This window comes from Centruroides sculpturatus, unplaced genomic scaffold, assembly GCF_000671375.1.
Source record: "Centruroides sculpturatus isolate CEXI.00-Female unplaced genomic scaffold, Cexi_2.0 scaffold12, whole genome shotgun sequence".
Lineage (NCBI taxonomy): Eukaryota > Metazoa > Arthropoda > Arachnida > Scorpiones > Buthidae > Centruroides > Centruroides sculpturatus.
In genome coordinates, this window is record NW_019384438.1 from 592,081 (window position 1) to 608,400 (window position 16,320).

Below are 16,320 nucleotides of genomic sequence, written 5' to 3' on the forward strand. Positions count from 1 at the left end.
ATTGTTTTCGTCGCGGAACAGCTCAGCAAAGAGCGGCCGATTTCTAACAACTTATTTTTCTGTGAAAACTTCGTAGAACTTCGGAGACATCATTAATATAAATAATTTTAATCGCCGTTGAATAAGAAATGTTTCTTTCACAAGAAATGTATAAAATTACAGTACTGTATTAGACTTACGGTACCTAATTTACATACTGACAGACGATAGTTAGCGTAAAAATCTCCGTAGCGTGGCGCCACGCTAGACGGCGGAAATTATTAATTATAATAAAGTTACAATAAATTAAGTTAATATATAATTATATATACAGCACCTAATTTATATATAATTAATATATAATTATATGTACAGTACCTAATTTATATATAATTTATATATAATACTGTACAGATGATAGCAAACTCAATTTAGCCGCTCCGTAGCGTGGCGCAGGGCGGAGGAAAGTAGTTCGGCTGCTCATCCACTATTGGTCCAGATTCTATCAATCTTGTCGCAAAACGAGTCGGCGACGACGTTTTAGGAGCTCCTTTAAACGAATGTTGCTGCAATTTTTTCGCTACGTTATAGGAATTTCCGTTATAGGAACCCATGTTATAGGGGGGTCGACTGTATAGCTTTTCTAGTGATAGATTTTCTACTAAACTAGAAAAAAACAAGGTAAAACAGTAGAAATAATAAAAAGTATTTAGAGATGTTATCAGCCATGTTTGGAGATTCTTTTTCCAATATTTTAATGATACAAGTGTGTTTCAATAACTGATTTCATACATTACAAATATTAAAATATTCCATAAATTTAAACAACTGGTATCAACTAATTCAAAAAATAACGGATAAATATATGAGTTCAGAATAAGAAAGAAATGAAAACAATTATTTGAATGGTCAAGAAGCTTCAAGAAATTAATTTATTATAAAGAAATATATTAGATGTTTTTGCTCATGGACAGTCAATTTCTGTTCATGATCAATGTATCTTTATAACATATATATCTAAATCAATTTTACCTGTATAACTATAATTCTAAAAATTTTTTCTTTAAAAAAAAAGAAAAAATTTTAGAACTATAGTTATATATCTAAATCAATTTTATAAGTAGATAACTAATCCCATTGCCTAATTTTATTTTGTATTTTAAACATATACAGGATAGTCTATTTATAATATTATCAGGAAATATCTCAAAAATATGCACCTTACTCAAATTTGATCAAACATATTTTTGTGTTATCATCAAGAGGGTTACAAGATGACACTACTGTTGGTAAAAATAAGGTAAACTTCAGTTTCTTAAATGGGAATCCAAACTTTTTATTTCTTATTTTAATTCTATATAAAAACTAATGAACTTTTATTTGAAACATTCTTTTCAAAAGTAGGATGCAGGTTTTTTGAGATATTTTCCAAGAACATTATAAACAGACCATCCTGTATATTTTATTTATAGCACTCTTTTTTCTACATGCTTTTTTAATCAGCACAATTTTAAAAAAGCACATACCAGGTTGTTCAANATATATGTAGATAAAATCTAAAGAGTAAAATAAAATAAGACTGTTCTTACTTGAGCATCAATATCAGCATTATTTTCCAGTAAATATTCAACAATAGAAGTATGACCTCGATCACATGCCCAATGCAGCAATGTCATTTGCTACAGAGAAAAATTCATACATGTTAACTTATTAAATGCACACAAAACATGAAATTTAAAGTAATATGATTAATACCATTTCATCTTGTTCATTTAATAAATAACTCTTCGCATGTATATAGTTCATTAATTTGCGTATGTTGTTCTCTTTTACCCAATCAAAAGCAGTTTTATCATCATCATTAATATATTCATCCTGTTTACATTATTAAAAACATATAAACAAATGATTCTATTAACAATTATTTGGAAAAACTATTTAAATAAATAAAACTTTATTATAAAATATTAACAATAATAGAGTATGTAGAATTAGTGCTAATTTTGTACATACATTTTCAAGAAATAATATTTATTAATATTAAACACACTCAAGAAAACCTTTTAAATATGCAGCTTTATTTATTACATTCTAACATTTTCGGTCATATTCAATGACCTTTTTCAAGAATAAACGGAAACAAGAAAAAAAAATCGAACTCCTAACTCTAAAATTTGACTTAACGATACAAGCGTTTTGGAACATTTTTAAAAGGATAGGCCGCGTTTCTTTATGCAGCGCTCGAGAAGCGCTTTACAGCGAACCCTCTGAAACCCATTTCTAAATGCAGCGCTGCAATATAGCGAACCATTTCTAAACGTTTGCTGCAAGAGGTCGCTGCAGCGAAGGTAAAGCAGCTTTTACGTCCGCTACACGCATAAAGCAAAATGGACGCTTGTGTGTATAATACGATATTATGCTGTAAAAATAAAAAAGTGACTGTTGATAAAAATATTATGGAAAGATTAAGAAGGATTAAATTTTATGAAATGACTCTGAAAGTTATCTAAAGAATAAGAAAATACTATATTTTAAATATAATTATATATCTTTTATCTCTTTACTTTGTTCACATTTATGGAAAGATAAATGCTCGATTCTTTATATCTCTTTATTTAAATATTGTAGTTCTTTAACTAAAGCACTATTTTCGGCTGTAACTGGAATTAAAGGATAGATTATGACGTCCGTGTTTCGCTCGAGCGGAAAGCGTTTCTAAACTATGATGCAGCGATGTGTAGCGATAGCTGCTCGTGACGTCATTTACGCTGCACTCTCGCTGCATAAAGAAACGCAGCCATATTCTATGGGAATAAAGAGCGCCATCTCTACATAAAGGCTGTCATTATGTAACCACAGTAGCTATTAGAACGTTAAAAAGTATGATGTTCAAGATATAAAATAACATAAAAATAAAAATACATACATACATAAAATACCAAACATAAACAATGTGACACGCAAATACATTAGTATAAGAGTCCTTAAGTAAGTTGCTGCTTTGCCATCGTTCTTGCCGCTTATAATATACTTGCTCCATACTTGCTATACTTGCTACTCGGAAGTTGATAGCTAATCCTTTTTGGCTGGTTTTGCAGATATGCCAGGCTTCAGCATACCGGAGGTGCTTTTTGTCGCAAAATATTTGTATCAATCTAGCTCGGTCCCATTCAGCTTTGATATCGGCAGCCTGGTGAGCAAGTATATTATAAGCGACAAGAATGATGGCAAAGCAGCAACTTACTTAAGGACTCTTATACTAATGTATTTGCGTGTCACATTGTTTATGTTTGGTATTTTATGTATGTATGTATTTTTATTTTTATGTTATTTTATATCTTGAACGTCATACTTTTTAATGTTCTAATAGCTACTGTGGTTACATAATGACAGCCTTTATGTAGAGATGGCGCTCTTTATTCCCTTAGAATATCCTTTTAAAAAATGTTCCAAAATGCTTGTATCATTAATTCAAATTTTAGAGTTAGGAGTTCGATTTTTTCTTGTTTCCCTTTATTCTTGAAAAAGGTCATTGAATATGACCAAAAACGTTAGAATGTAATAAATACGGCTGCATATTTAAAAGGTTTTCTTGAGTGTGTTTAATTATTTATTAATATTTTTTATAAAGGAAAAAATGCAGAGAAACTAAAAATATTAAATGAAAACTAAAGTTATATTTGGTGTATTCTAAAACTGAATGTGCATATTAATTTTTTAATCTTTATTTATTTATTTTATACAGTACTAGAAATTTCTCCATCAATCATGGTGGACGTTTATTCTATAGCTAATATTTCTGCAAAATAAGTAGCCCGTACTTTCTGTCAGAACATAAAACAAATATAACCGAAACTTCATTGGACAAAAACTGCAGGAGTTATACACACACAGATGACAGTTTTTATATTAGTAATTGTGCACTTACAAAATTTAATATTTAAGTGTTTTATTTTTAACATACAAAATAAAATCTAAAATAAGTTTACAATCAGGTAAATTTGAGTGAAAAATTAAAATAAAATTTTTCACTCAAATTTTATTTTCTGCATTTTAAAAATAATTTTTTAATCTTAAAAGGACATAAATATTCAAATAATCTTACTGTATTTGGTAATGTACTAAAAACTGGACCAAAGATTTCTTTATTTATATTGTCATTCTGAAAATAAATATAGTATTTATAAAAATACAAAATATTATTATTTTTATAAGTCTCTAAATATTAATTTTTTAAATAAAAACTAAATTAAAATTACACAAAATTCACTGAAAAAGTTGGTAGATGAAAATTACTGTACTAACTTTATTAATTAGTATATCAAAACAGCAGTTTTACAGTAGCTTTATAATATGATGCATTATAGCCAGTTGGATGATTTTCTTCTGAAGATAATGTGAAACAGACTAAGTCACTTCATTTATCATTATCAGTATAAAGTTTCTAAACAAAATTTTCATACGAAAGTTTTATAATTATTTAAAGAATTTTATATATGTATATATATTTATATAAGCTACTTTTTTTGCATTCTCTATTCAGTGATATCGTTACTTCTAGAATTATAACATTTAATTGATATATCAAGTTTAAAATGGAGGCAGCAAATCACTTAAAGATGACTGATGAGATCCAATTTAGTTGCAACTAATGAATTTATTGATAATGGAAAGTTTCAGATGAGTAAAAATTTTTACAACAAGAAAAAACAGAGTAACAATGTGTCTCTCAATGAAACTTAATATTTTCTATAAATGATTATTTAAATTTACACAAAGTTACTTTTTGATAAATCTCTAAATATTGGATATTTAAAAAATATCTATATGAGTGAATTTGCATCAATTTATGTTTCAAATATATGAGATTCTCAGCTAGCATAGTTTTTGTATCTATTTAAACCTGAAGCAGGCCCCTGAAATAAGCCAAAAACATTCACCATTGTTATTAGAATTAAATATTATCATGCTGGGAAAAGTGTGTCAGATTTTCTTCTTGTTAATATTCAATGAAATATTAAATAAATAACACAAATAAGTTTCAGTACATTCAAAAATATTTTGAAATGTTCAATTATAGACATTTCATCTGTAAGTTTTAATAGAAGACATAATCTAAAGTGACTCTGAATCTCTTATGATTCAAATGACATTATCTATATAATGTGTGAAAAATTAAAATTAAATTAATGTTTCAAATATTTTTTATAAAAGAAGCTATTTTTAAAACTATTATATATATACAAATTAGAATAAGTCTCAAACATATAATTTATGTTAATGCTAATCAAATTTAGAATAAAATAAAACTTATGATTAACTTTTGAAGTTACTATAGAAAAATAAATATTTTGTCTTTTGTTTCACCAAAGTTATAAGTTATCATTTCAACATAAAAAGTTCTATTGCTAAATAAGAAACAATGAATGAATAAAAACTTTTCCAAATTAATTTTTTACACTTTAGTTGCTTTTAGAATAAATAAGTCTGAGAAATGGATGTGAAAAGTTATTAGTACTATATTATAAAGTTATTAGTGTTGTATTAATTATTAATAATCACCAGCGGCATGCAGTGACTATTTTCAAAAGGGATCAGATATGAGAGAACCTATTTTTCATACTTTACAATTATTATTTAAACACCCAGAAAAATTCATTTTATTTGCACATTACTGGCACATTAATTTCTTATAAATAACAAAGGGATACTTTCCCTCGTTATTTATAACAGAAGATCAAAAAATTGGTTAAAAAATGACCACCCCAAGATTTTTACATCTTTGGATTCAGGGGACCTTGAAACATTGAGAAATGCAAAATATTCAGGTATTTTTTCTGTATATATAGATGTTAGTATGTATGGGGTGCACAATTTTGTTGAGGCTTAATAACTCCTGTGCTTTTTGTTGAAAATTTGCAGGGAAGTTTGTGTATTGGGGATCAATGCTATTAAATTTTGATGGTTAAAGTTCAACACGGTGGGGAGATAGAGGGGGAGTGGTGTGTCATATCTCAAGTAAGTCGGACTTAATGATGGTTTTCTTTGTTATTAGCATTTACAATTTTTTTATAAAACCCATCTCTAACCTCAAAATTATGCATTTGATATTTTATAATAATTAAAAATATAAAAAATTTTTAAATAAAATGGCATCACACAGTTTTAGATGTTGCCAGGAAAGTTAAACAACTCGTTGCTGGATTGATTTTTTTTCTTGGAAACTTAAGGCTCCAAACAATGTTTCAAACAGACGATCCAGAATACAGCACAAAAATTGTTGATTGTCTTCACTCTGCTGTTACAATTCACCTCACTGCCATATTGTGCCACAAGAGCTAAAATACAATTATTTATATGGAAATATCATAGATTGTAGATAAACTTACTATAGACACCCACGATTGTTGTAAATAATCAGGCTATAATTTGAAAATATTAATTACGAATTACAAATAAATTTGGCACTAGAAGGAGGCATTAGGCACCATCTCATATTAAATTTAATAATTATAATATTTAACTAATTAATTTAGAATAAACTGAAAGAAAAGAATCAGCCCAAAGTGGGATTATAACCCAATTATTTATGGCAATAGTGAGTGTCTATTTTCTAAGTATTGGGTTTCGGTAGATGTTTATATCTGTAAACTTACTATGTAGAAAAAATTAAAATAAGTTAAGTAAAAATGTCTAAATTGGTCCAACCTAATTTTTGCATCTGACAATAATATAATTTTTAGGAAAATCAGTGAAATAAAAAATTTGGCGACATTTTTACGACTTCAGATATCAGAAAACTTTTTGTGTAAGTACTGTACCTGCAATGAAGTTTCTAAGAAAAGTGATTATGAGCTTGCTGCAGTAATCATGTTTGTGTATTGGTAAATAAATATGTTAGTTGTCTTTATTTTTTGTGTATTCAGTACACTATATTAAACAAAATGGTTATGCAGCCCATGCTCATCATTCTCTCAGTTATGTGGCCCACCGAGAAAAAAGTTTGGTGACCCATGGACTAAACTAAGAAAATTCAAACAAATAACTTCCTGAAAGTCACAGCAATTGTTTTAATGGTCTTTTGGTTGATTTTCTTCCTCAAGTAGAAACCATCAATGCCAAAAGATATTGTGAAATCTTATGTTATGATATGCTATCTAAAACTATTGGTGGGACTTGTAATAAAAGATGTATGCCTGATTCAAAACAACACATGTCCTCATATTGCTGGAAAAAACAAATATTTAGAAGTTGTAGAAGTTTAGATAGGAAATCCTACACAATTTTCCTTACAGATGAAAGTTTTGACAGCACCACACCTGGTGCTGTCAAACTTTCATCTGTTCACTGTATTGAACAAGTTTTTGGGTAGAAAACAGTTGCAGACAGATTATCTCTTGATCAGAAAAATACTTGAGTGTCAATGAGGATTATGTGGAGAAGTAATATACTTACAGCTGTATACTTGATGTAAAAAATGAAAGTTTTGAAGTACTGTATTCTAATTATTAATTTTTAACAAAATGGTTCTTACTTTAAAACTGATCATCATTAAAATGTTATAATGTTAAGTATGAATAAAATATTATAATACTATATATTGAGTAATTTATACACTCACTAAAACATCTGTTAAAAATACACAAATAAATTTATGACAAGAACTAAACTTTATTTTAATTAACCATCAAAAATAATACAATGTAACTAATGAAATGTTCTTATTATTAATGTTGATTCATCAACTCAATCTTCTAGCATGCTCTATTTGCAAATAAAAAAGAATTTTAAATTTTTCCTTTAAGAAAGAAATTTCTGGTCTGTTCCTTATATGATTTGTTCTCTTCAGCAAAATTTATGCTTATCACTAGACAGCAGATTTTAGGCAAATGCCTATTTTTTCCTTGGCATATACATGGCTAAGATTTTGTATGAACTCTTTTCATGAACATTTAGACTGAAACAATGGTATTTTATAATGCCTAAAAATGCTAATTTTGACGTTGCTGCCTATTTTTGCCTAAAAAACAAAGTTTAGTCTATTTTCATATTTTTAAAAAGTTTTCATTAATTTTTCATTTCATATTTCTGCAGAGGTTTACTTTAATTCCTAAATTAAACTGCTTAAGTTTCATTTTTTTCTGAAAATGCAATCAGACAAATTCATTTTTTTATTATTATTGATTACTTATATTTAAGTCCTGGTGGATGCATATCCTGAGAAGAAAAAATTAGAATTCAATAACAATGGAAATAAATTACACCCCTGATGCAATTTTATAGTAATAAAATTAAAACTATATGAAATATTTTAAAATAAATGCTTTTATTTAATAAATATGGGGTTAGATATGCTTTATTTCTCATTTTTTAGACAGCGGATTTTAGGCAAATGCCTATTTTTCCCTTAGCATATACACGGCTAAGATTTTCTACTAACTACTACAGTGAACATTTCTTCGATATCAAAAAACTTCTGGCCACTTTAGCGGACAATACAGTTTGTGTAACTAAAGCCAAGAAAATTTTGAATGACATGTTCAGAACAAGCTGGTGTACATCGAGTGTTATTTCACATTCATTGCAGATGCTATTACCGCTCTCAAAGGTAGTGGGAAACCTATATATGAACAAATCGATCTCCTCAACAGAGCAAACCAGAAACTTTGCGATGCACCAGGCACTGCTGCAAAACAAGTGAAGAAAGAGTCAAAAGCGGTGCTTCAAAGGAGATTCGGATTAAAGTGCTTGTTTGTTGTGGCTGATATTTTGGCAGGAAAGAAGAGCAGAACTGAAAGTGAATTCCCAGTTCATCTTCTTCCAAGGTTGAAATACTGTCCGTTATCTTCAGTAGATGTGGAACACTCTTTCTCTGCGTATAAATTAATTCTCAGTGACAAACATTGCAACTTTTATATTGAAAATTTGGAAAAAGTGCTTGTAATATATTATGAAGCAAACTATGGGAAACAGAGCGAATAAAAAATGTAAAGGTAACTGTCTACTTTTGCGTTTGCATCATTCTGAATACATGCATTTTTGTTTGGAATACATATGTTAAACAAAAAATTCATCATCCTGATAAGTAGGTTAATTGTGCAAATTTTGATCGCCTATTTTTTGTTTATAAAGCCTAAATGACGCAATTTAAGATCTTATTTTAAGTGCCTGAAACGCCATTTTTAAGGGCCTAGATGTCCGATGTCTACTTATCACTAAAGCAGAGGTCGCCAAAGTAGTGGTCCGCGAGAAAATTTCACTGGTCCCCAGAAAAATGTGGAATATACTTACTCATCACGTTAAGTTATGTTTTAAGATGCATTGAAACATAATTCAATTCATAACAATACGTGAAAAGTTATAAAAACTCATAGAATATAATCATTGTCTTTACATCGATACATCACGTATACAACAGTGTTTAGTTTCCACCAATTCATGTGCGAAGAAGTATTTAGTTTTGACACTTGGGGCATCACCGTCACCATAAAAGCTTCTCTAGTCGGACCTCCACTGCAATCCAGACGCAAACGCAAATCAGTTCATTTTATTAACTAGGTACATTTTATGTGTTCTTAGATCACAATTTTTTTTATAAATACATTTAACACTTAAAAAATCCTATTAGTGGTCCGTGGGATTTAAATTATGAATTTACTGGTCCGTAAGGTCAAAAAGTTTGGTGACCACTGCACTAAAGGATCTATCAGAAGAATGAGTAACAATTAAACAGCATAAGAAATTTCTTGTTTGTTAATTGGGATCCATTAAACTGGAGCCTACTGTATGTTTATTAAATTTATTTTACACATCAAAATTAAATAGCATAACTAATACTAATTTAATAGTAAAGCCATCAATTATACAGTTTTATATATCCTTTCATTCCTAAAGTACTGTACATTTCAAAAACATCAATATATGAAAATTTCATATTTATGAAAGATCACTCTAGGCCAGGGGTCGGCAACCTTTTGAGTCGGAAGAGCCAAAATTACAATTTACAAAATTTCAAAGTTTTTAAAGAGCCATAAAATTTTTTCTTGCCAACAATAAATAGTACTCGCATAAATAAAGTTTTTTGATAAAAAAAACTATCTATTTATTCATAAGAAAAAATATCTATTTATTCATATATATAAGTAGTGTTTTTCACAACAAATTAGATAATAGAAACATCCGACGACGGTGTCATTCGAGAGCTTCCGACGGCTGACGACAGTGATGACGCGTGTCACGGGGGAGGGGTGCGGTGAAAAGCGAGTACAAGTGGCTGAGAGATAGAATCAGTGCCTAATCCTCGTTAATCGATTCAGAACGATTTTTAAATGTTTTTAATATTTGCGTATGGAACTAAAGAGCCGCAGCTTCACATCCAAAGAGCCGCATGTGGCTCGCGAGCCGCAGGTTGCCGACCCCTGCTATAGGCCTATTATAGATTCTTAATGCAAACAGTAAACAGATCACACTTACAGTCTATTTAATCACTTTCAATTATCTGAAATTTTATTGACATACCTCATTCCAGTCAGGGTCACATGATTTTACAGCAGCAACATACTCAGACATGGCAGTTTCTTTTGACATACTTCCCAAATTATTCCATGCAGCCCTTAATATAAATTTAACTTGCATAAAAATTATGGATAAAAACATGAATTAATGTAAAAATGACATACCATTTTTGTTTATTTTGAAAATCAAATAAACCAGGCTTTCGGGTATTACAAGGACCTTGTGTTGCCTAAAATTAAAGAAATTACATAAATTACAATCAAACTATAAAATGAGGAATAAGTATTATTCCCAACTAGATCAACTAAAGATGGCAATTGAAGGAAAATGTCCAGAATTAGCCAAAAATAAAAAATAAAAAAAATAGGCATTGTGTTTCATCAAGATAATGCCAGACCAGCCATTTCTTTACAAATAGCCAAAAATCATTGGAACTAGGCTGGGACGTTTTACCCCATTCTCCATACTTACATAACCTTGCCCGCTGGACCACCATTTGTTCTGAGCTCTACAGAATTTAGTTTTTGATAAAAATTTTGATAGTTTGGAAGCTGGCAAAAACCATACAGAACAGTTTTTGCAGAAAAACTAGAAGAGAGTATTACAAAGCTTGCCCCCAGATGGTAACATTTCATCAAAAAGAACGGTGATAATCTAATAAAACAGTCTTTCTCTTAAAAATCGCTATGAACTTTCCGGACAACCCAATACTTGACTTGCTAACTTGTCACAGCTATTGAACTATTTTTATAAAATGATATAAAACACTTAGACAATGATAAAATAGCAAGGTTGCAACCAAAGTTTTCATCTCTAAAATGTGAATGTCAAATGTCGAGAGCCACTATCTTGTAAGCAGCACTTGACATTCGACGTTTATATTGTAGAGATGAAAACTTTGGCACAACCACATAATGATATAAGACAATTGCAATCATTCAATGATTCAGCCTCTAACCATCATTTCTTCATCTGATAGATCGCACCATAATTCAAGATACCGAAGTGATGTTTTGGAAACATAATCAGAACTGAAGATACTCAAATATTTAACAGCAGCATCAAATCAATAATAAAAATTATATATAACACTTACTTGCTTATAGAAAGCATAACAACGCAAAAGTTGATTTGGAGTAAGATTGCTTGCTATTTTGGTTAAATGAGATGATGCTCTATGAAATTTCTTCTCTAATTCTGATACAGATTCTGATTCTTCTAACTCTAGATCATCTAAACTCCCAGAAGATTTTAATTCCGCCATTGTAATTCGTTAATATATGTGAACAACAGCTTCCGATCTGCAAATTTCGTTAATATCAGTGATAAACTGTAAATATACACATTATTATATCCATAACATTCGCCATAATATACCAGTACTTCCGACCTCAAAAAAAAATCTATTCAAATGACATTGCTCGAACGCCATCTGTGAATATCCTTTTATTTTTCTAATTACAGAAATTTTCTAAATGAGAACTTAATATCAGTGATAAACTATAAATATACACATTATTATATCCATAACATTCGCCATAATATACCAGTACTTCCGACCTCAAAAAAAAATCTATTCAAATGACATTGCTCGAACGCCATCTGTGAATATCCTTTTATTTTTCTAATTACAGAAATTTTCTAAATGAGAACTAAACGGATTNATTATATCCATAACATTCGCCATAATATACCAGTACTTCCGACCTCAAAAAAAAATCTATTCAAATGACATTGCTCGAACGCCATCTGTGAATATCCTTTTATTTTTCTAATTACAGAAATTTTCTAAATGAGAACTAAACGGATTTATAAAAGTAATGATTATTAATATAAGGCTTTAAAAATTAAATGTATAGAAATAGAGTAAAAATATCTTTGGTTAACATTTTATTATATAAAATTTCCTATTTTATTGTTACTTAATGCAAAAGAGAAAGCGATGTGTTTTAATCGATAATCTTTATTTACTAAATTATAATTATCCCTACTTTTCATCCAAGCTGTAATATTGATGCAATTTAGTATCATCGATCATAATTTTCACAAACCACTAATGAAGATCAGAGCCGGCTCAACCCATAGAGCAACACGTGCATCGCGGCGGCGAGCTTCAGCGGCAGAAAAAACTTGTTTAACATAATACAGTATCTTTTGGTATTGTATTTTTGCAATATATTTTTTTAAATGAATGCAATATTAATTTGTGTAGAGACGACCGTAGGATTTGCGATGTCCTAAGCAAAAGAACAATATCATTGATCAAGTAGACAGTAATTAAAATATGATGTATTAAATTTTTTAAGATACCATACTTTTTCTAACGTTTGCTCTAACAAAACATTCACAGCCAAATATCAAATGGTAATCTGCCAACCAATTGAATTTCGCGAAGAACGGATCAAAAAATTTAAATTCGGCACCCTGAAAAACCGCTTAAAACATATTTTGTGCTCGCCGGTACCCTTGTACTGTATTATGCAATTTTCCTATTCGATTGCCATCGTACCGCTGGTCCGATAGAAAGAAGGGACTGTTGCGGAAGGGAGTTGAAGTAAATTCTACCAAAAGTAGTAGTTGATCTCCTCCCGAAAGAGAGAATGGTCAATGACAATTAATACCGGTTAAACTTGAAAACTTATCCGTGTTGGACAGGTGTGATGGCCCCGCATATGATCGAAGTTGATAACGTTATTTGAAAGACTTCATATAAGACTTGTTTAAATAAAAATTGTAAAAAATGCGAGAATAATTGCTTTTATGTGATCCCATAAAAACAAAAAACAAAAAAGAAAATAAAAGAAAACCTGGTAAAACCAGGTTGAAAAGGTAAAGCTCAGCAAAACACATCGAAATAAAAGAAACTTTTGAAAGTTGTGGCATGAGAATAGTGGAAGCAGATTTGACAGTAACACTCAACATGTGAATAAAGTGCACATTACACAGACTAAAACTACAGGGAATTTGGAATGAAGCAATGTGGCCATGATAATAAATAGGAAAAATGACTATCGGCACAGAAAAAGACTTCGAACTATTTTGTCTTTAAAATCGTTGCACGCATATTAATTTATTTGGCTGAACGTTAGAACATCTGTAGTTAATATGAGTTAATAAGGGGAGATGAAATCGGTAAGGGGTGGGGTGTCGAGGTTTCGTGGTAGTTAAGTATTTCCTTGTAAATATCGCGTTTATAGAAAAACCAGCAGATGAGCCTGGAGTTGCCCGGGCAAAAAACAACAACAAAGATTAAGATTATTAGATTACTTCGTACTTCTTTCTAATCCATCTATTCTAGTAGCCCGGGCCCCCCAGGCCGGATGATCGAGCGGTCAAGGTGGCAGCCTACCACTCTGGGGGACCCGTGCTCGAATCCAAACGGGTCGAAAAATCCCCAGGAATTTTTCGGGGGGGTGGTCCGTTCGGATATGTCGGGCCCCATCCCTCACCACCCAATCACCCTATTGTGGGCCTGGCCGAACCCATAATGGGCTTGCATAAAGAGGCCCTCTTAGTGCCCACAGAACGGAAAGAGTTAAAAAAAAAAGTCAGTGGAATCATGCTAGACATTCCAAACATCATTGTTAATCTTCTAGGCTTACAGGAAAGAGGCGCTGAACGTCTGACGTACAGGTTTTCGCTTTGGCCCAACCTCGCTATTATACTAAAAAAACTAATTTCGTTGTTTTTTAAATTACCTTATTAAAAATGTCTTTTTCAATTGTATCGGGGTCGCGGGACACTTGGCTTATATAAAAAGGGGTCGCCACCCGAAAAAGGTTGGGAACTGTTGGCTTAGAGCCTCAGGGTGTAAAATGTCTTTGTTTACAATATACTATTTCTCTTTTCATAACAAACTCCAGGGGGTAGTGTGGCTCAAGCAATGTAGGACAGATAAAACCTTTTTCTGATAATAAGCTAATAAAAAATATTCATATACTGTACAGAACTTTTATAAAAATTCGGCATTCTTCTATCAAAAACACGATGTTTTGCAGGAAAAGCACTTTTACGGATGCCAGTATTGTTTCAAATGTGGTATCTCGCTTTAAATTCTCGCTACATTCAGTCTTTTTTTGTTTTCTAGCAAAGTCATATTACAGTTTACAGTAGTTTTGTATTTTGTTTATAACGAATGTGAAATTATAATAAAAAAATATAAATTTTCGAACAAAGCAGAAAATNTCAAACTCATCATCCATTTCTGGAGGAGGTGGGCGTGGTGGAGGGATATCATCTTCAGGAAGTGGTGGACGAGGTGGTGGCTCTACAAAAAAGAAATTTGCTTGCAATTAAATTTCAATATTTCAAAAATAATATCTTTAAGAGAGAAAAAAGATTTTTAAAGAGTTAAAATAAAATTGTTGATGAAGATTTCACATGCTGGATAATGAAAAATATTGATGTAAAAATAAATAACAGTATAAATAAATTCCAATTTACATGCTTAATTCATCAAATTTGCACAAGCTGCATGCTGCTAAACCTAGAAAACATTGCCTGTGAATAATTCTACAACTCTTGAAGGGAAATACATCATTAATCTAAACTGTACACAAATACAATTAAAATACAAATGAAATACATGCTCATATCATATTAAAAAACAAATTTTAATTGGTTAATGGTGAAAAGTAAACTGATGGTGACAAAGAATGAATTGAAAACAATTGAGAGACCAGAAACATGCTGAAAATAAAATGTCTTGCAAAAAAATGGTAATTTATTTTAACTCTTGATGTAAAACCTGCCTTTCTCTTCTGATGAGAGTGGATAAATATCCTCTTTCTGATCGCGATACATTTCTTGATATAGGAGGTCTGAAGTATTGCCTAAGTGAGAAAGATTTCATTTAAATAAAAAAATAAAGTAAATTTAAAATGCGGGAGTCGGAGTCGACACATTTTTTCCGACTTCGACTCCACAGCTCTGTCTGGGACTCCTGCGCTTTCGTTTTTCATATCTGGTCTCGAAGTTCATCTATCTTCTCCGTTCTTGAGATTAAGGAAGGACAGAGTGGGAATGTATAGATCTACAATTTTTTCGAATTGCAGACCAATATGTATGGTACCTGCCATGTACTGTACGGTACCTCGGCTTTGTTTTGGGGTCAGGAGCGGATTAATCCACTTTATATTGTTTCTTATGGGAAAATTTGTTTCGGTTCTAGAACAACTTTTAGGAACGGAATTAAGTTCGAAAACCGAGGTTTGATTGTAGTTTATATATGTTAATAAAAAAGGAAGCCTAGAAGATGATGACTGATGGTATCATTTCACCGAAGCAGAAAACTGTTAACGTGACAAAAATAATTTTTTAAAACCATCGCATTGTAAAAAAAGGGACCAGATAAAAATACTTAGAAAAAAATCAAAATATTTAAACTATAAACAAAATCGAAAAAAAAACTGAATTTAAAAATAAAATACCAGATCTACTTTAAAAAAGACTAAAATGATAACAAGAAGACAAAAATAAGGAAATACTGTACATATATGCTAGTACGGATGTATGGATGGACACACGAATGCCTGCAGGCAAATATTCTACTCCTTTGATTCGACACAAGAACCGACAAGAATTGGAAAACGGCGAATACCGAATATTCATTACTTGTAAACTGCTCCTACTACTCGGTGTAGCTAAATGTTTGCTCGGAATTCGGTGAATTGTGAATGTGTAGACGCGCCCTTATATTTCGTCAATTCTTTACGCAATCTGTTATATCTGATACATAAAAACACATGACATTTTGTTAGATTAAATTAGAATTAAAAATAATAGTTCATCACGAAAAATAAGTAACTCATACTTTCATAAAATTCA

The 16,320-nt window shown here is 30.6% G+C and overlaps 1 protein-coding gene across 4 annotated transcripts in view; it reads right to left on the minus strand.

Annotated features, from left to right (window-relative positions):
- Positions 1-16,208, minus strand: part of LOC111620022 (acyl-CoA-binding domain-containing protein 6-like) — a 26,151-nt gene extending 9,943 nt beyond the window's left edge. The window contains exons 1-7 of one of the 4 annotated variants that reach the window (XM_023361864.1): positions 15,986-16,208; positions 11,591-11,795; positions 10,659-10,723; positions 10,498-10,591; positions 4,085-4,141; positions 1,735-1,854; positions 1,569-1,658 (exon numbers count right to left, since the gene is read on the minus strand). In XM_023361864.1, the coding sequence (XP_023217632.1) occupies positions 1,569-1,658; positions 1,735-1,854; positions 4,085-4,141; positions 10,498-10,591; positions 10,659-10,723; positions 11,591-11,758 (594 nt within the window). In that variant the 5' untranslated portion in view covers positions 11,759-11,795; positions 15,986-16,208. Of the gene's footprint in view, positions 1-1,568; positions 1,659-1,734; positions 1,855-4,084; positions 4,142-10,497; positions 10,592-10,658; positions 10,724-11,590; positions 11,888-12,041; positions 12,067-12,188; positions 12,214-15,985 lie in introns of those variants that run through there. The other 3 variants (XM_023361862.1, XM_023361863.1, XM_023361860.1) reach the window with 3 other exon arrangements.
- Between the last annotated feature and the right edge of the window lie 112 nt (positions 16,209-16,320).